General features: G+C 43.2%; 1 protein-coding gene across 1 annotated transcript in view; it reads right to left on the bottom strand.

The window, feature by feature from the left end:
* Nucleotides 1-805: 805 nt before the first annotated feature.
* mrps11 (mitochondrial ribosomal protein S11) overlaps nt 806-21,986 on the bottom strand; it is a 35,392-nt gene continuing 14,211 nt past the window's right edge. The window contains exons 4-6 of the mRNA XM_078427336.1: nt 19,406-19,535; nt 11,029-11,094; nt 806-1,442 (exon numbers count right to left, since the gene is read on the bottom strand). Of these exons, the coding sequence (XP_078283462.1) occupies nt 1,335-1,442; nt 11,029-11,094; nt 19,406-19,535 (304 nt within the window). The 3' untranslated portion in view covers nt 806-1,334. The remainder of the gene's footprint in view (nt 1,443-11,028; nt 11,095-19,405; nt 19,536-21,986) is intronic.

Below are 21,986 nucleotides of genomic sequence, written 5' to 3' on the forward strand. Positions count from 1 at the left end.
AGGGAGAGGGAGAGGGAGAGGGGGAGGGAGAGGGAGAGGGGGAGAGGGAGAGAGGGAGAGGGAGAGGGAGAGGGAGAGGGAGAGGGAGAGGGAGAGGGGGAGAGGGAGAGAGGGAGAGAGGGAGAGAAGGAGAGAGAGAGAGAGAGGGAGAGGGAGAGAGGGAGAGGGAGAGAGAGGGAGAGGGAGAGGGAGAGGGAGAGGGAGAGGGAGAGGGAGAGGGGGGGAGGGAGAGAGAGGGAGAGAGAGGGAGAGAGAGAGAGAGGGGGAGAGAGAGAGGGAGAGAGAGAGGGAGAGAGAGAGGGAAAGCAAGGGTTACTTGAAGTTAGAGAAATCATTTTGGGTTGTAAGCTGCCCAACTGAAATATGAGGTGGTGTCCCTCCAATTTGCATTGGGCCTCATTCTGACAGTGGAGGCCCAGGACAGAAAGGTCAGAGTGGGAATGGGAATGGGAGTGAAAGTGTTTGCAGTTTTACAAACTGTTGCAGTTATCAACTACACAACTTCAAAACTGCTGTGATGTTCAGAGTTTTAAGGAATAGGTGAAGTTTCGGGCCGAGACCCTTCTGCAGACCAAGAAGGATTTGGACCCAAAACGTCACCCATTCCTTCTCTCCAGAGATGCTGCCTGACCCGCTGAGTTACTCCAGCTTTTTGTGTCTGAAGCTTTAAACCTTTTTAAGCCAGCAGTTCCTCCTGACACGTTCAGAATTTTAAGGTTTGGAATTAAAAAATAAACCATTACTACGAAAAAGCAGGCTGCTTTTGAATGCAAACAAAGTTGATATACAAGTTGGTATATTTTCACAATTTATTTGATGACACCTTTTACAATTGTCTGTGCTGTTGAAAAGTTTCAGTGATTTGAAAATCAACATATTGTCCATCAGAAAATAGACACAAAAAGCCGGAGTAACTCAGCAGTTTAGACAGCATCTCAGGAGAAAAGGAATAGGTGACATTTCTTGTCGAGACCCTTCTTCAGACCGAGGGTTTGGGTTAGTCGGAAGAAGGGTCTCCACCCGAAATGGCACCTATTCCTTTACTTCAGAGATGCTGCCTGACCCGCTGAGTTACTCCAGCTTTTTGTGTCTGTCTTCGGTTTAAACCAGCATCTGCAGTTCCTTCCTGCACATTGTCCATCAGGCTGTACACACTGAATTAGAAGGTATGTTCATTTACCCACACAGTCTGATTCGGCTGTTCCACTCACTTTGCAGGTAAGCCACTCGTAATTAGAGTGCAGATATTTCAGCATAGCTCACGTTGTCGTGTGTTGACCACAGGCCACTCTGCAATAATGTTGATGTCTTCATTCGGTGCACAAGACAAGGCTTCACATCCTGCGTGCTTTGCGCGGCCGGCAGCCATTGTGGGGGATCGGAGTGTTATCCGTGATCGAAACCACCTGAAGGCCCCCCATGTTTAGTCCTTTTATGGCAGACTGCAATGGAAAAACAACAGCTCATTTGCAATGTCCATACTCTTAAAAGCACTTCCAGACCATTGAACAAGACGGTGGTGCAGCGGTAGAGTTGCTGCCTTACAGCGCCAGAGACCCGGGTTTCATCCTGACTACAAGTGCTGACTGAAGAAGTCTGACAAAGGGTCTCAACCCGAAACATCACCCATTCCTTCTCTCCAGAGATGCTGCCTGACCTGCTGAGTTACTCCAGCATTTTGTGTCTACCTTCGATTTCAACCAGCATCTGCAGTTTGTTTTCCTACAGGTTTGTAGGTTAATTGGCTTGGTATGATTGGAAATTGTCCCTACTGTGTAGGATTGTGGGTGTCCGGGGATTGCTGGTCGGCGTGGACTCGGTGGGCCAAAGGGCCTGTTTCCGAACTGTATCTCTATGCTAAACTAAACTAAATTCATTTTGGATGGTGATAAAGACACTAATTGGACTTCTGTCCTCTGTAGATGGGAAGTGAAAGAAAAAACACCTGGAGTCGTGCACATAGTGGTATCAGTGACCTCCTCTTGAAAATGCTTACAATTACACAATTAGTTTTGAAGCTGACCATAACTGGACATTTTACTTAATGTCAAGGCTTGCTGGTGCATATTCACATAAGATGAGGCACTCTGGGTCAAACGCCAACTAGCACTTAGAAAGGGACAGCACTGGAATGTCTGTGCTGAACATGATGTCAAGCTAAATGAATCTTGTTTGGCTGCACATGATGTATATCCCTCCACTCCCTGCATATCCATGTCTATCTAAACTCCTCTTCAACTCCAACCTGTATCTGGCTCCACCACCACCACCCTGGCAGCATGTTCCAGGCACCCACCACTGGGTAAACAAACGACCCCACGCATTCCTTTCAACTTTGCCCCTCTTAACGCAAAGCTATGCCCTCTTGTCTTTGACATTTCCACCCTGGGAGTAAGGTTCTGACCATCTACTCATCGATGTCTCTCATTATGCAATGACCCCTCAGCCACTGGCCTCCTCATCCTTCCTGTAATGGGGTGATGAGAAGCGCACACAATACTCCACATGCGGCCAAACCAAGGTCTTACAGAGCGGCACTCATGACTTTGACTCTTGTACTCCATGCCCTGACCAACCAAGGCAAGTAGTCCATGTACCTTCTTTGCCACTCTATCTACTTGAATTTAAGCTATTCCCACTGCCCGCATTTGGCCCATATCCCTCTGAATCTTTCCTCTCCATGTACCTGTCCAAATGTCTTTTAAATGTTGTTATAGTACCTGCCTTAACTACCTCCCCAAGCATTCCACTCCATGCACCTACCACACTGTGTGAAAAAGTTGCCTCTCAGGTTCCTGTTAAACCTTTCCCCTCTCACCTTCCCCTCTTACCAGTGTGCACTGGTACTGGATTTCTCTAGTCTGAGTACGACTGCATTCACTCTATCTATTCCCCTTATGATTTTATACACCTCTATAAGGTCACCCCTCAGCCCCCTGCGTTCCAAGGAATAAAGTCCTCCTATAGGTCTCGACAACTCAAGTCCTGCCAACGTCCTCATAAATCTTCTCTGCACTCTTTCCAGTTTCACAATAGCCTTCCTATAACAAGGAGACTAAAACTGAACACAATATTCCAAATGCAGACTCACGAGCGTACAAACTCCACACTGACAGCACTAGTAGTCAGGATCAAACCCGGGTCTCTGGTGCTGTGAGGCAGCAGCTCAACCCGCTGTGCTATCTGGCTCATTGTTTCTAGAGTCAGTAGCCTGACTGATGATGGCCATGTATGGAGGTTAGGTGAGCAGATGCATCATTGAATAATACCCAGATTAGAAACCATGCTTGACAAAATCCATGATCATGGGCCTGTATAAATGGGCCATGAATACCTCATCCACTTGTTCTCAAGTGGCATCTTTTGTGGTTTCCCCGCAGCTATCATTGGGCCTGATGCATCGTATTCTCTTCGGAAAATAGGAGCATTATAGATGCAAAGATTTATCACAGTCAAAAGGGATTCAATAGTGACAGAATAAGCAGCACGAACATGAGGAATGAAACCTTACATCACATGTGTAATACACACACACACAGCACGGTGGCGTAGCGGTAAAGGTATCACAGCGCCGGAGACCCGGGTTCCATCCTGACTACGGACGCTGTCTGTACGGCGTTTGTACGTTCTCCCCGTGACCGCGCTGGTTTTCACCGAGATCTTCGGTTTCCTCCCACACTCCAAAGACATACATGTTTGTAGTTTAATTGGTTGGTATAAATGTAAAATTGTCACTAGTCTGTGTAAGATAGTGTTAGTGTGTGGGGTCGCTGGTCGGCGTGGACCCGGTGGGCCGAAGGGCCTGTTTCTGTGCTGAATCTCTAAGACTAAAAACTGAAACACACGCATGCCTACCTATCTTTTCCTTCTCGCCCCCAATGAAAATGCAGAGACAAGCTCCTGAAATAAAGGGCCCTGGTTGCTCATTTATCAGTGCTGCAAGTATGCTTCTGGTTATAATGAATCCTTCATTTTATCATCTGTCATATGGTTTCAGTGCATTCAAGAAACATAGCTAAACCTACAGGGAATTTGAAAAACACAAGGAGCAAAAGAATCCAAAGGAAATTGGGATCAGAGTAAAAGGACAGGAAAGGTTTAGAGGGATATAGACCAAATGCGGGTAGGTGGGATTAACATATAGTAAATGGGGTATCTTGGTCGACTTGTGCAAGTTGGGCCGAAGGGCCTGTTTTCGTGCTGAATGACTCTATGACTAAAAGCACAAGTTTAGTTTAGTTCATTGTCACGTGTACTGAGGTACAGTGAAAAGCTTTTGTTGCGTGCTAACCAGTCAGCAGAAAGACAATACATGATTACAATGGTGCCGTTCACAGTAGAGATACATGATAAGGGAATAACGTTTAGTGCAAGGTAAAGGCAGTAAAGTCCGATCAAGGATAGTCCGAGGGTCAACAATAAGGTAGCTGGTAGTTCAGCACCGCTCTGTGGCCATGTGCATGAATATGGTAAATACAGTACCCTCCATAATGTTTGGGACAAAGACCCCATCATTTATTTATTTGCCTCTGTACTCCCCAATTTGAGATTTGTAATTTAAAAAATCACATGTGGTTAAAGTGCACATTGTCAGATTTTATTAAAGGGTATTTTTATACATTTTGGTTTCACCGTGTAGAAATTACAGCTGTGTTTATACATAGTCCCTCCCATTTCAGGGCACCATAATGTTTAGGACACATGGCTTCACAGGCGTTTGTAATTGCTCAGGTGTGTTTAATTGCCTCCTTAATGCAGGTATAAGAGAGCTTCCAACACCTAGTCTTTCCTTTAGTCTTTCCATCACCTTTGGAAACTTTTATTGCTGTTTATCAACATGAGGACCAAAGTTGTGCCATTGAAAGTCAAAGAAGCCATTATGAGACTGAGAAACAAGAATAAAACTGTTGGAGACATCAGCCAAACCAAAATCAACTGTTTGGACATCATTAAAAAGAAAGAGAGCATTGGTGAGCTTACTAATCGCAAAGGGACTGGCAGGCCAAGGAAGACGTCCACAGCTGATGACAGAAGAATTCTCTCTAGAATAAAGAAAAATCCCCAAACACCTGTCCGACAGATCAGAAACACTCTTCAGGAGTCAGGTGTGGATTTGTCAATGACCACTGTCCGCAGAAGACTTCAGGAACAGAAATCCAGAGGCTACACTGCAAGATGCAAACCACTGGTTAGCCGCAAAAATAGGATGGCCAGGTTACAGAATGCCAAGAAGTACTTAAAAGAGCAACCACAGTTCTGGAAAAAGGTCTTGTGGACAGATGAGATGAAGTTTAACTTATATCAGAGTGATGGCAAGAGCAAAGTATGGAGGAGAGAAGGAACTGCCCAAGATCTAAAGCATACCACCTCATCTGTGAAACACGGTAGTGGGGGTGTTATGGCCTGGGCATGTATGGCTGCTGAAGGTACCGGCTCACTTATCTTCATTGATGATACAACTGCTGATGGTAGTAGCATAATGAATTCTGAAGTGTATAGACACATCCTATCTGCTCGTTCAAACAAATGCCTCAAAACTCATTGGCCGGCGGTTCATTCTGCAGCAAGACAATGATCCCAAACATACTGCTAAAGCAACAAAGGAGTTTTTCAAAGCTAAAAAATGGTCAATTCTTGAGTGGCCAAGTCAATCACCTGATCTGAACCCAATTGAGCATGCTTTTTATATGCTGAAGAGAAAACTGAAGGGGACTAGCCCCCAAAACAAGCATAAGCTAAAGATGGCTGCAATACAGGCCTGGCAGAGCATCACCAGAGAAGACACCCAGCAACTGGTGATGTCCATGAATCGCAGACTTCAAGCAGTCATTGCATGCAAAGGATATGCAACAAAATACTAAACATGACTACTTTCATTTACATGACATTGCTGTGTCCCAAACATTATGGTGCTCTGAAATGGGGGGGACTATGTATAAACACTGCTGTAATTTCTACATGGTGAAACCAAAATGTATAAAAATGGCCTTTATTAAAATCGGACAATGTGCACTTTAACCACATGTGATTTTTTCTATTACAAATCTCAAATTGTGGAGTACAGAGGCAAATAAATAAATGATGGGCCTTTGTCCCAAACATTATGGAAGGCACTGTGTGCAACAATACAGGCAACTTGCTAAATACCCTCTCCCTGTAACAACATTACCATAACTACAAATGTACAGATTGTGCTGTCTCCCATAAATCAGACAAGTTTGAAAATAATAAGCACTTAGGGATTAAGGCCAAGAGGGAGAAAATATCAGCATGGAGACTGACAGCCACGAGATCAGTGAGGGAACAAACTAATGCCGTCAGTAGATGCAGCATCAGGTCTGCTTTACTAAATAAGCATTCCTTAAGTTAATTTGCTAAGAACTAATCTCTGAGCAGCCTGGGATGTAATAATGAATAATGTTTGCATGTGGTGTTCTGAGAAGTCATCTCTGGGGGGTGCAAAATCTAAATATGTTTCTCCCCTAGGTACAGGGGGACAGAGGAAATCAGCTTGCTGAGGCCAATGTATTTTCAGTTTCATGGTTTCTTCAGCTTTCACCCACACAAAGTATGTTAATGTATTTTAGATCACATCAACATAGCGTGTAATATATAACGTAGTTAAATTGGTTAATCGCAAGATGAATGTTGCACTCTCTCAGTCCAATTAGTATATTTTATTTGTATTATTTCGAGTGAAATGCTACTCCAATTTAGTTTAGAGAAACAGGTCCTTCAGCTCACGGAGTCTGCCAGTGATCCCCGAACACTAGCACACGAGGGACAATTTACAATTTTACCATGCCAATTAACCTACAAACCTGTACATCTTTGGAGTGTGGGAGGAAAACAGAGCGCCCAGAGAAAACCCACGCAGGGTTATAGAGACATATAAAATTATAAAAGGGCTGGACAAGCTAGATGCAGGAAAAATGTTCCCAATGTTGGGGGAGTCCAGAACTAGGGGCCACAGTCTTAGAATAAAGGGGAGGCCATTTAAAACAGAGGTGAGAAGAAACTTTTTCACCCAGAGAGTTGTGAATTTGTGGAATTCTCTGCCACAGAGGGCAGTGGAAGCCAAATCACTGGGTGGATTTCAGAGTGAGTTAGATAGAGCTCTAGGAGCTAGTGGAATCAAGGGATATGGGGAGAAAGCAGGCACAGGTTATTGATTGGGGACGATCAGCCATGATCACAATGAATGGCGGTGCTGGCTCGAAGGGCCGAATGGCCTCCTCCTGCACCTATTTTCTATGTTTCGAGGTCATGAACATACGGTACAAATGCTGTACATACTAGCATCCATAGTCAGGATCAAACCTGGATCTTTGGTGCTGTAAGGCGGCAACTCTACCGCTGTGCCACCGTGCCACAGTATTATAATGATTAGAAACGAGACCACACCAGGCACTAAACTAATACTTGGCCTGGGTAATACTCTTATTTCACAGTTGCTTTTGGTATGGAGACACATCTTGTTGCGTAGACACAGCAACAGGCCCTTTGGCCCACAAAGTCTGTGCCGAACATGATGCTGTTAAAGTAATCTCCACTGCCTGAACATGATCCATATCCCTCTATTCCCTGCATATACATGTGCCTATCTAAAAACCTCTTCATCACCACTATTGTATATTCCTCCACCACCACCCCTGGCAGCACATTCCAGCAACCAACACGCTTCAAAAACTTGCCCGAAACATCTCCTTTAAACCTTTCCCTCTGACCGTAAAGCTATGCTTTCTGGTCTTTGACATTTCCACCATGGGAAAAAGATTCTGACCGTCTGTCAGAACATTATATACCTCTATCCGATCTCTTAACCTCCAGCGTTTCAGAGAAAACAATCCAAGTTTGTCTAACCTCTCCTGATAGATAGAGCCCTCCAATCCAGACAGTATTCCACACAGAGCTACCATCCACCAGACTGCAGACCCTCAGGCTTTCTTTAATCAGACTTTACCATGTACTAAACATTATTCCCTTTATCTTGTGTCTGTCCACTGTGGATGGCTTGATTGCAATCATGTATAGTCTTTCCACTGGTAGACACAAAATGCTGGAGTAACTCAGCGGGTCAGGCAGCATCTCGGGAGAGAAGGAATGGGTGATGTTTTGGGTCGAGACCCTTCTTCAGACTGATGTCAGGGGATGGGGCGGGACCCCGCCATCAGTCTGAAGACGGGTTTCAACCTGAAACGTCACCCATTCCTTCTCTCCCGAGATGCTGCCTGTCCCGCTGAGTTACTCCAGCATTTTGTGTCTACCTGAGATTTTAACCAGCATCTGCAGTTCTTTTCCTATATCTTTCCGCTGACTGGTTCGCACACAACAAAGGCAGTCCACAGTACCTTGGTACACGTGACAATAAACTAAACTCAACTAGTCTAACTATTCTGGCAAGCCTCTTCTGCACCCTCTCAAAAAGCTGTAGATCCTTGCAGTAGTGGTGTGAACAGAATGATACACAATACTCCGAATGCCTTGTTTACCCAGGGCCCACATCCCAGCGGTCATTTCATGATTCTGGAACAAAACCAAGCCAAACGAAGCCTAACTGTGGTTGTGGGAATATTTTGCCCACAGGTTTTTTGCAGTGTGCTGGAGCAGCAGTAAGATTACTGCACTAGAATTCAGAAACCTGAACTAAAGGTAATGTAGTAAAAATATAGCTGGTTCACCAATGCCCTTAAGGGGAGGAAATCTGAGGATTTAACTTGTCTTCGCCCAATTTCTTGACTTATCCCAACATGGATGGTTCTCAATTCCCAACTGGCCAAGCAGATTATTGATTTCTGTTCCTTTCTTGGAAACGACATTATTGAAAGCCCAATAATTGTAACCACTGCCACAGTGGTGTTATCTATCCTGAACTACTGTCCGCCTCACTGGTGACCCTCGGACTCTCTTTGATCGGACTTTACTGGCTTTACCTTGCACTAAACGTTATTCCCCTATCATGTATCTGTCCACTGTAAATGGCGCGATTATAATTACGCATCATCTTGCCACCGACTGGTTAGCACTCAACAAAAGCGTTTCTCTGTACAACGGTACACGGGACAATAAACTAAACAGAACTGAAACAACATTTAACATAAAAAGGCAGAAGAAACTGCAAACTCTGGAATCTTACATAGAGCACAAAATGCTGGTGTACTTTAGTGGGTCAGGCAGCATCCCTGGAGGACATGGATAGGTGACGTTTTGCGTTGGGATCATATTTCAGACTGCGCCTTCAGGAAAATTTCACATAAAGCCACTTAAAGAGCTAGTAGGAACAGGGGTTTTAATGTAGAAAGCCCATGGGAAATTTCAGTATCTGTGCCCTGGATGTTGAGGACTCGATGACGATAGCAAATGTAATCCAGGGTGTGCAAGAGGCCAGAACTGTACAGTGTTTTGGGAAACCAAATGTCAAAAAAAGACTTCATTCATGGAGGTTAATTGGCTTGGTAAAATTGTAAATGGTAAATTGTCCCAAGTGTGTAGGATAATGTTAAGTGTGTGCAGGGAATCGCTGGTCGGCACGGACTCGGTGAGCTGAAGGGCCTGTTTCCTGTTTCCGCACTGTATCTCTTAACTAAACTAAAACTGTCGAAGGTTCATTGGTTTACATTGGTGAGAGTAAGCTACTGAATGCCTTAGGCAAAATGCCTGAGGACTGAGTGTCCTCAGTCTGAAGAAGGGTCTCGACCCGAAACGTCACCCATTCCTTCTCTCCCATGATGCTGCCTGACCCGCTAAGTTACTCCAACATTTTGTGTCTATCTGCCTTAGGCAAAACTTCTCTGCTGAGCAAAAGAAATCATGCACTTTTTTAAATACATTTTTCTCCAAATGTATTTGAGAAACAAACCCATCACAGTATTAAATAAATTACATACATAGCGAACCTAGTAAAGAATTATGCAGTGTGTGGCTGCGTTATCAGTTTATGGTCAGTTCTGACATGTCCACTGATGTTTTCCCCATTCTTTATCAAGTTCTTGGGACTACAGAATCAGTCCTAGTGTTCAGCATTCTTCCGAGTCAATAAAAATAGATATTAAAACAATAAATATTCAAGAAGATATTATTCAATTTACACCCTACTGGTTGTTGAGCAAATACGTGTGGATATCTCAAACATGTTTTTGATAAATGAATACAAGACACAAGTGCTTGAATAACTCAGTAGGTCAGGCAACATCTCTGAAGAGCATGGATAGGTAATGTATTGGATCGGGACCCTCTTCAGACTGATTGTAGGGAGGGAAGAAAGCTGGAAGAGAGGAGGGGCAGCACAAAGCCTCTTCATTTGACATTTTCTTTCACATTGGAACTGCTTCTAGAGATACAAAGGTATTGATAAACAGAGGACACAACAAGGAATACAGGCTGTTCCCAGATAAGAGCAGATTGTGTTTTTACAGACACCCATGTCGATTTTGTCTGTAAATAGGGGAAACACAAGAATCACTTGATATGGTAACAAAACCTCCACAGCATTGTAATGAGAGGCATCAAAACTGATGAGAAAGAACAATTACTAATAGTAGAGAGGGAGAGGAAACTGAGTTCGACTTTTGGTAGGAACAAACACATGGCAGCACGATGGTGCAGAGGTAGAGTTCAAGCCTTACAGCGCCAGAGACCTGGGTTCGATACTGACCACGGGTGCTGTCTGTATGGAGTATGTACGTCCCCCCGTGACCACATGGATTTTCTCCGATTTCCTCCCACACCCCAAAGACGTACAGGTTTGTAGTTTAATTGGCTTGGTAAAATTGTAAACTGTCCCCAGTGTGTGTAGGATAGTATTAGTGTGCAGTGATCGCCGGTCGGCACGGACTTGGTGGGCCGAAGGGCCTGTTTCCATGCAGTATCTCTAAACTAAACTAATATGTATGTAGGTTGGACTTTTGTATTTAATAATATTATGGGAGATCGTTCTTATGTAGTCGCATACATAAGTCGGGTGTTCGTTACCCTGGGAATAGCCTGTAACAGAAACCGCCAGCACTGTGAAATCTATGTATAACTCACCATTCTGCCAGGTCCCAATCCCTTCACCATCACCCGGACAAAGGTTATTCCCCGATTTATTGCCTTCTGTCCACAAAACAAAAAAATGCAAAATGTTATTTTGGATTTTATTTCTTTTGAAAGCAATAGTTTGTTCCCTTTTGTCCTCTGCACTTCCTCACCATTGGTGCTATCTTTTTAAAATCTGCTGATGCTTTCAGTAATTATTCCACATTTGATTTTGAAATGCTTTCCCCTTTGATTTTGCCTCTTACAGTATTAATATTACTACATCTCCACTGTCTTGATAACATCACTACCTAGCTTCTTCTTCTTTCGTATGTCAACTACAACAATCAAAAGTGGCAATTGGTGCTTCAGAGTACTGTAGTTGACGCTACTGATTAAAGATCGCATGGTAGTGTTAGCAGAGAAGACGTCTTTTGCAGTTTTTTCCCGTGATTGTAAGCAGACTGACCCCATAGTCTCTGACGTTAACTATTTATATAAATGGAAACTTTCCAGTGTAACGATCATCTCTGACAGGGAATTTTTGCATTATGGAAAAATTGACCTTTGGAGGATGCCGTTCAAACCAGGCCCGGAGGGAACTAGGATGCAACTTCTAAAAGGCCCACTTGAAGAAATGAGCAAGAACACAACTGTTCAGCCAGGAACATTTTAAATCTTTTAATCTGAAAGAAATCCTGTGAGATCTGTAGCAGAATATAAACTTGTAGCAAAGAAGTGGCTTCAGAGATTGTGGAGGCATTAGTGGTGATCTTTCAAGAATCACTAGGGTCAGGAATGGTCCCAGATGACTGGAAGATTGTAAATGTTACTCAACTGTTCAAGAAGGGAGCGGGGCAAATGAGGGGAAACTCTAGGCTGGTTAGCCTGACTTCAGTGGTTGGTAAGATTTGGTAAGTGTCCATTATTAAGAATGAGGTTTCCAAATACTTAGAAGCACATGATAAAATAGGCCAAAGTCAGCATGGTTTTGTGACTAACTACTCAACAAATAAATATAAAGTCTCAGTAGTTAAAGGTCATAAATTAATTAGTGCACCTTACTCATTTCTCATATAAAACTACTTCCTTAAATTTCCTCCCAAGCCTAGAAAAAGTTGGTCCTTGGATCTCCCCATTATAAATTATGTATGTTTCTGTCTGGATCTCAGTGGTGAACGAGCCTGTATCAGACTGGTGAATACTCATGGGACAGTCAGAGCAGTATCAATATAAGCATAAAACACAAATTTTAAAAGTCTTCCCCTTTCATGGGAGAAATTGATCAATATTTTTTGTTTCTAAACACAAATATTGGCGTAACTCAGTGGGCCAGGCAGCATCTCTGGAATATCTGATTTTTCGGGTCGAGACACATACGGAATAAATGTAGTGGGGGGGGGGAGAAAGCTAGAAAAGAGGTGGGGGTGGGACAACACCCGGCAAGTGATAGGTGGATACAGGCGAGGAGGATTTGATCGGCAGATGGGTGGAAAACGAGACAAAACGATGTTAGATAAGATGAGAAGAGGAGTGGAATGTGCAGAAGAAGGGATATAGGTGGGACAGGATGGGGGAGGGCAAGGGAAAAGAAAAAAGGGCAGGACAGTGGGAGAAATGGTTGCATGTCTGGATGGGGCACAGGAAAGGGGTGGGCAGCGGTGGAGAAGGCACTGGGGTGTGGGTTGTTACCTAAAACTTGATCATTCAAGGTTAATACCACTGGGTTATAAGCTGCCCAAGCTGAATATAGCAATATTTCAAAATCTGGCAGGTTTGTCCATAAACTCTACACATTGACCCATCCACAGTAACCTGGTTGACTCGTAAATAACAGATCGTCAGCTAGACACTGGGGGCTGAATGCTTTCTAAGGGCTGGTGAAATGAACAACATTATTGTACCATGATATTTAACACAGAATTGTAACACATTTACAAAAGCATGGGTGGCTGCATGTGAATCAATATCCCTGGATAGACACAAAATGCTGGACAGGCAGCATCTCAGGAGAGAAGGAATGGGTGACGTTTCTGGTCAAAATCCTTCTTTTCTTGACCCGAAACATCACCCATTTCTTCTCTCCTGCCTGAGATGCTGCCTGTCCCCGCTGAGTTACTCCTACACAATCAACATCCCTACTTTCCCTAACGTCCTTTTCTTCACTACTACTTCGAGTTTTTTGTGGCAATAGCACCACCTATTGAAGCTGTTCTTAAACGTGCAAAATTGTAATGATGCTGTTTCAAAATTCATGAACAACGCTTAACAACATTGCTTTCAATGTCTGTGTCCCTGCAAATCTAGAAGGCTTGTGTCTCCACTTTTGCAGGTTAGTGCCACCTCATAATTATTTTACAATCACCAACAGCAACTTTTAAATTGTTTTTTTAAGCAGGATCGCCCAAGGTTATGAATAAAATAGACTGATTTTGATAAAGTGAGTATAAGCAATGTTAATTTGTTGGAATATTACATTTGAGTAATCCTTGCAATAAATATTAATCGTGTGAGTGGTAAATGTGCACCTGAGGATTAACACTCATTTGCAAGCAGATATGATTTCAGGAAAACTATTAAATAACCGAGGATATAGAAGCAAGGTTTATCAGCTGGTCATCCTGGTAAAATGAAGCCTATTATTATTTTGAAGTATTCATCGTGAACTTACCTCAAACATGACTGCTGGTCGAAACAAAACCCATTTTTAAAAAGTGTTTTAATTAAATTAATTGCTTTGAGAGATGTTTAGAATTGTTTTTCAAGTTGCAGTGCATTTGGATGGTTAAGATAACTGCAACATATCGCATTACAGTGGAGCTTAATTCCTTCCCATCTGTCCATTTTTAACTTTATTTCTGGTTGTTTGGGATTGGGTTTTAGATTTCCTTGCTGCTCCTCATCACAGATAAATTCTGCAGGGTTAAGCTTCGAATAATTATTCAAAGTAGCCTTAACTTTGCAGCGAGTTAGGGCTTTAGTTTAGAGATACAACGCGGAAACAGGCCCTTCAGCCCACCGGGTCCGTGCCGACAAGCGATCACCCCGTACACTAGCACTATCCTACACACTAGGGACGATTTATAATTTTTACCAAAGTCAATTAACCTGCAAACCTGCACGTCTTTGGAGTGTGGGAGGAAACTGGAGCACCTGGAGAAAACCCACGCAGTCACGGGGAGACCGTAAAACTTCGTACAGACAGCACCCGGAGTCAGGATCAAACCCGGGTCTCTGGCGCTGTGAGGCAGCAACTCTACCACTGCACCACCATGCCGGATTTGTGAGGTGCATATTCTAGGCATCAGTGCAAATTAAGCCACCTTTTGTTTTAAAGGACCCGATGGGCAAATACACCTCCCATCTCAACAGATGTACAAAGAACGTCAGTCAAGGCTGACAAGGGTGGAGAATCTGATAGAACAGGAATGGAGTGAAAGGAAAACTAATACATTGCTAGAAAACAGAGCCTTTAGATTCTGCACTGTTCTATGCTCTACCCAACAAAGGGGCGGCACAGTGGCACACTTGTGGCACAGTGGTGCAGCCGGTAGAGTTTCTAACTCACAGTGCCGGACTCGGTTCAAACTTCATCTGGGATGTTATCTGTGTCAAGTTACTGAGTGGGTTACCTCCAGGTGCTCCAGCTTCCTCCCACACCTCAGGTTTGTAGGTTAATTGGATTCCGTAAATTGCTGTGTGTGTAGGAGGTGGATGCGAAAGTGGGATAACACAGAATTAGTGTGGGCCGAAAGGCCTGTTCCCTGCAATCAATTCAATCCAATCAAAAGCATTTTAACAGATTGACTAGAGGAAAAATTTGCAGCCTTCTTTAAATGCAACAAAAGTTTAAAACAGATTTAAAGAAAACAGCTCCCAAAGTCAATAATATTCCTCCAATATAATTTTGATTATTACTAATGACAGTTTGAAAAGCACCTATTTTAACTTACTTAACGAATGAATGTTTGCTCTCTGGGACAAAGCAAGAAAGACCAATGCTTCCGTTTCCACAATTTTTTTGTTTAGTCAGTAATAGCATTGCATTGTTCAACATCACCATGTCCAGAAACTCGAACCAAGTGATCTTTACGCTGACTCAAAATGCTGGAGTAACACATCGACTCAGGCAGCATCCGTGGAGAACATGGACAGGTGACATGGGTAGGGACCCTTGTTCAGACTGATTGCAGGGGTAGAGGGAAAGAATGCTAGAATAGTGGAGGGGCCGGACAAAGCAAAGCACGTCATAGGTTAACAAAGGCAAGGGGGGGGGGGGGTTACCAAGGCCAGGGATGAACACACACAAGGTGTGAGGCAAGAGAGTTGCGAATTGTGAAGCTCGAGGATTGACGAGTTGTAAATTGTTTAGGGGGAGAGGAGGGGAGCGATAGGTGCAAAGTTATCCAGGGTTCAGGGGAGGGGAGGGGGGGGGGGGGGTTTGTAGAGGTTACATAAAGTTTCAGAATTCAATGTTCATTCCATTTGGTTGTTTGCTACCCAGGCAGAATATGAGGTGTTGTTCCTACAGTTTGGGTAAGGCCTCATTCTGGCAATGGAGGACCGGGACAGTATGGGAAGGGGAGTTAAAATGGTGAGCAACCGGGAGTTCCCGTAAGCCTTAGCGGACTGAGCACGTCTTTGACAAAACTGTTGCCGTGACTACACTTGGTCTCGCTGATGTACAGGAAGTCACATCAAGAACACCGGATGCAGTCTATGCTTGCCCCCCCCGCCCCATGCCTGCAATCAGTCTGAAGAAGGATCCTGACCCAAAACGTCACCTATCCATATTCTCCAGGAATATCGAGTTTAGTTTATTGTCACGTGTACCGAAATGCAGTGAAAAGCTTTTTGTTGTGTGCTAACTAGTTAGCGGAAAGACCATACATGATTTCAATTGAGCCGTCTACAGTGTACAGATCAAAGGGAAAAGGGAATAATATTGAGTGCAAGATAAAAGTCCAGTAAAATCCAATTAAAGATGGTCAGAGTGTCTCCAAAGAGGTTGATGGTAACTCAGGTCCATCAAGATGCTGCCTGACCCTCTGAGTTACTCCAGCGTTTCGTGGCTTTCCTTGGTAAAGCAGCACCTGCAGTTCCTAGTTTCTACATCCCGATCTTCATATGTTGGCACTCGGGTTACCCAAAGCATTACACTGCCCACCCCTCATTCCAATATCTGAAGTTCAGCTCCACATTCTCACAATTTCTGTTTAGATTATTATACTAACATCAGCTCCACCAAACAGGGCCCAGAAAACAGATTTGGCATATCAAGCTTTGGAAACAAGTATGATAAATTGTGCCACTCTCAGGTTTTCTGCTTCTTAAACACAGAAGTGAAAACATTAGCAATGTTTCTAATCAATAGTTTAATATTTCCCTCTGGACAAAACCAATGATGCAAAAGTATAATGCATGGATGTGCTGGCAGATAACACTAATTATTGCTGAGATCCAACCTGCTATCAATCAGGAAACTGAATGAGGATTATTGTTTGCAGTCTGAAGAGGATATTGTGTGGAATATTTGCAGATTCTCGCAGGGGAAAGGGCAAATGTTATTGATGAATTTACATGTACTTCAGGGCAGGGGACATTAATTCTTAGATTGGAGCCACGACCAGCAATGAGTGCTTCCCGGTGAAGCAGAGAATGTGTTCAATCCACAGTAACATTCCCTCAACAACATTCAATCAAGAACCCCAACTATTGCAGCAACTATCGCTCCTATAATAACAATGAGGCAGAACCAGGAAAAAAACCCATACAGCAATCTGTATGTCACTAACACCACATTTTGATTTAGTTTAGAGATACAGCATGGAAACAGGCCCTTTAGTCCACCGATTTCATGCCAATCATCGATCACCCGTTGGCACGAGTTGCATGTTACTCCAATTTGACATAAACTTCCCCACACACTGGGGGATTACTTTTTTTACACAGAGACAAATTAACCTATAAACGGCAAATCTTTCGGTTTAGATGCGACATTATTGTCAAGTGTACAGTGAAAGGTTTTGTTTTGCATTGAAGGATGAGAGAGGATCTTATAGAAACATATTAAATTATAAAAGGACTGAACAAGTTAGATGCAGGAAAAATGTTCCCAATGTTGGGGGAGTCCAGAACCAGGGGCCAGTCTTAGAATAAAGGGGAGGCTATTTAAAACGGAGGTGAGAAGGAACTTTTTCACCCAGAGAGTTGTGAATTTGTGGAATTCTCTGCCCCAGAGGGCAGTGGAGGTCAAATCACTGGATGGATTTAAGAGAGAGTTAGACAGAGCTCTAGGAGCTAGTGGAATCAAGGGACATGGGGCGAAGGTAGGCACGGGTTATTGATTGTGGACGATCAGCCATGATCACAAAGAATGGCGGTGCTGGCTCAAAGGGCCGAATGGCCTCCTCCTGCACCTAATTTCTATGTTTCTATTTCCAAACAGATTGGATAATACCAGAGATAAATACAATCAAGTCAAACTCAAGTACAATAGATAGAGTAAATGGGAAGAGTGCAGAATATACAGTGCCCTCCATAATGTTTGGGACAAGGACCCATCATTTATTTATTTGCCTCTGTACTCCACAATTTGAGATTTGTAATAGAAAAAATTACATGTGGTTAAAGTGCACATTATCAGATTTTAATAAAGGCCATTTTCATACATTTTGGTTTCACCATGTAGAAATTACAGCAGTGTTTATAAAGTGTCTCCCCATTTCAGGGCATCATAATGTTTGGGACACAGCAATGTCATGTTTAGTATTTTGTTGCATATCCTTTGCATGCAATGACTGCTTGAAGTCTGCGATTCATGGACATCACCAGTTGCTGGGTGTCTTCTCATATAAACAACAATAAAAGTTTCCAATGGTGATGGAAAGACTGGAGGAAAGACTAGGTGTTGAGAGCTCTCTTATACCTGCATTAAAGAGGCAATTAAACACACCTGAGCAATTACAAATGCCTGTGAAGCCATGTGTCCCAAACATTATGGTGCCCTGAAATGGGGGGACTATGTAAAAAAACTGCTAAAAATTTCTACATGGTGAAACCAAAATGTATAAAAACACCCTTTAATAAAATCTGACAATGCGCACTTTAACCACGTGTGATTTTTTCTATTACAAATCTCAAATTGTGGAATACAGGGGCAAATAAATAGATGATGGGTCTTTGTCCCAAACATTATGGAGGGCACTGTAGTTCTCAGCATTGTAGCGCATCAGTTCCATTGACAAAGTCCAACGTCCACAATGGGGTAGAAGTGAATCGGACTTCCCAAAGCTGTTCCTTTGGGATGTGGGAGGAATTTGGGGCACCAGGAGGAAATCCACATGGTCACAGGTACGGCCATTTTTGTGGCCTTTCTAAATTTGTAATCAGGATTTTTGATTAGTATGGGTGCCAGGGGTTACGGGAGAAGGCAGGAGAATGGGGTTGAGAGGGTAAGATAGATCAGCCATGATTGAATGATGGAGCAGACTTGCTGGGTCGAATTGCCTAATTCTGCTCCTATTTCTTATGATCCTTTCCTATTCCTTTCCAATTACTATCAATTAAACTGATGCTGCCAAAACACATTTAACGTAGAACCCATACAACCAGCAGAATGCAAATCTGTCATATCTGATCGGAGTCTGCAGCTAAAACGACAATATTTAAAATTACAGTGTAATTATGTCTCTGAAGACAGTTTGGTGAATCTTGGACTTAAGGAAACACAGAAAATAGGTGCAGGAGTAGGCCATTCGGCCCTTAGAGACAGCACTGGCATTCAATATGATCATGGCTGAGCATCCAAAATCAGTACCCCGTTCCTGGTTTTCCCCCATCTCCCTTGATTCCGTGAGCTCTAAGTTGTTTTTTTGTCATCTTGTTCTTCTTGTTTGTTATCTTGTTTATTTTATTGTCACAAGATAAATTAAGGGAGTACAAGTAACTCGATTGTTGTACAATATTTTTTGTTACTGCCAGTTTTGATATATAATGTCCTGTGCGGTAGAACTGGGGGCTTAGTCCATGCTTGAATAGCTCCTGTCTACAACGTCCTAAGTGCTGGTTGTTGGACACAATCAGAATCTGCAATGTGTACGAGCAATGCGATTCACGTCATGCTCGGAAGGCGAGAGCATGTGTAGCGCTAAACAGAGGAGTGGCTGCAGACAGCGTGGTCAAATTAGCAATCAAAAGGCATCCGGCTCCACCGAGACGTCAGAGGGAGCAAACTGACAGTAATTATCAGCCCCCAAGGACTAGCGGATCTGATAAAAAAGGTCAGAAGCACAGTTTCTCAGATGCAGCAATGAAAGATTGCAACCATCCATTGTAAAAATGAGTTAAATATGTACATTGGGGGGGGGGGGGGAGAGCATTGCTTTACCGCTGCGGCTGAAATGGCGGCTGTCTGAGCAGCAATCGGGGTGCCCTTCTTCGTATTCTTAAACCCTTCGGTACCACATGAAGTCCGCACCATGCTCTGTCCGTTGTGGTCGGTCACCTGAATGTGTGTGCTTAGAAAAATGCAACAGTGTATGAATTGGGAAAATTACTATCATTTCAACAAATACAACTGAAATATAATTTGAAAAATAACCAATATTTTAAATATCTTCAAATTCGTGATTATCTGAAAAAATATACAAAAGATTATTATAATATGCCTTCCGACTTACTGGATGAAGCAATGAAGACAAAGGCGGAATCAGCTAATCTAATATCGTATTTATATAATATCATTTTAAACATAGCAATACCCACAACAGATGGAATTAGAAGAGACTGGGAACAAGAATTAGCTATAAAAATTTCAAAAGAGAGTTGGGATAATCATTTACTACAGGTGCATAAATGTTCGATCAACGTACGACATACGCTCATCCAATTCAAAACATTACATAGATTATATTATTCAAAAACTAAATTAAATAAAATCTTCCCGAATGTTTCACCAATTTGTGATAAATGTCTGTGTCAAGAAGCTACTATAGCGCATTCTTTTGTTTTTTGTACAAAAATCCAAAAATTCTGGTATGAAATATTTGATATTTTTTCAAAATTAATCAAAATAAAACTGGTACCAAAACCAGAATGGATCATTTTTGGAATATCGGAAGGTAACCCTGAATTAAACGTGTTTCAGAAGAATTTATTTAATTACGGGCTAATAATGGGAAAAAAGCTCATACTGAAATTCTGGAAAAATGCGCCCACACCAACAATAAAAATGTGGATATCAAATATGTTTGAAACACTACATTTGGAAGAGATGAGATTCCTCTTAGCAGGTAAAGCAGACCAATTCCAAAAGACATGGTCTACGTTTCTGGACCTATTACAAGTATGAGGTGCAATAGTAATTTTACAAAGAAATAAATAAATAAATGGTATCAGGACCTGGTAACGGGAGGTAAAACAACAAAACAGACTTGGTTGGTAGTCCCCTTCCTGCGGAGTTTAATGTTATAATAGAGCGATTGTTTCTACTTTTTTTTTTTCTTTCTTTTCTAGGGTCTACTTTCTTACTTTACTTTCTTCTCTAACTTCTTTTCCAAGGGGCTTTCTTTTCCCAACACTCTCTTGCACTTCACGACTCTTGCGCACTTTCTTTCTTTACTTCTTTACTTCTATCTTTTTCTTAAAGCTCAAAAAAAGGAAGCGGTATAAAAAATGTATTAAGATATATCTGTTGTATTATTGTAATTTACCGTACTTTTAAAAAAAAAAAAATAAAAAAAAAAAAGAAAAATGCAACAGTGTGTAAGAGATGGAAAAGGGTGAGAAAACAATCAGTGGAAAATGCTTAACCATTGTAGTTACCACAAATTTATTTTAAATGGCATGAAGAAAGTTAAGTGCTGATAGACAATAGACAATAGACAATAGGTGCAGGAGTAGGACATTCAACCCTTCGAGCCAGCACCGCCATTCAATGCGATCATGGCTGATCACTCCCAATCAGTACCCCGTTCCTGCCTTCTCCCCATACCCCCTCACTCCGCTATCCTTAAGAGCTCTATCCAGCTCTCTCTTGAAAGCATCCAACGAACTGGCCTCCACTGCCTTCTGAGGCAGAGAATTCCACACCTTCACCACTCTCTGACTGAAAAAGTTCTTCCTCATCTCCGTTCTAAATGGCCTACCCCTTATTCTTAAACTGTGGCCCCTTGTTCTGGACTCCCCCAACATTGGGAACATGTTTCCTGCCTCTAATGTGTCCAATCCCCTAATTATCTTATATGTTTCAATAAGATCCCCCCTCATCCTTCTAAATTCAAGATTCAAGATTCAAGATTCAAGATTCAAGATATCTTTATTTGTCATCCAAAAAACAAGTTTTTTGGACGAAATTTCGTCACCCACAGTCCAACAATAAGAGCAATAAAATAAGCAAATTACACAACCCCAACCAACACAAAACCCCCCAAAAAGAAACATCCATCACAGTGAGTCTTCTCCAGTCCCCTCCTCACTGTGATGGAAGGCCAGAATGTATTTTTCTCTTCCCCTGCCGTCTTCTCCTGCGGTCAGGCTGTTGTCGTTGCCATGTTCCAGGCTGCGCCGGACGGTGAAATGTCCGCAACGGGCCGACCCAAGCCCCGCTGTAAGTCGGGGCGGTCGGGGCTCCCGACATTGAAGCCCCGCCGAGCAGAGAAAATTCCGTGGCCTATTTCAGGCCGCGCGGACGGTGAAATATCCGCGGCGGGCCGACCCAAGCCCTGCGATCCGGGGCGGGCGAACACGCTGCCGCTGCCGGAGCTCCCGATGTCGGCATCCAGGCGGCCCGAGCCTAAGGCGAGTCGCAGCCGCTCCCGCAGCCTCCGAGAACGGCCGGCTCCGCTGATGGTGAGTCTGGTCCGCGGGCTCTGCGAACCAGAGCCCTGGAGGCCGCCAGCTCCAGGAGTTGGGCCGATGGTAGGCCGCAGCAGGAACGGAGACACGGCCCAGAAAACAAAGGTCGGGTC

The sequence above is a fragment of the Rhinoraja longicauda genome, chromosome 33 (genome assembly GCF_053455715.1).
Source record: "Rhinoraja longicauda isolate Sanriku21f chromosome 33, sRhiLon1.1, whole genome shotgun sequence".
Lineage (NCBI taxonomy): Eukaryota > Metazoa > Chordata > Chondrichthyes > Rajiformes > Arhynchobatidae > Rhinoraja > Rhinoraja longicauda.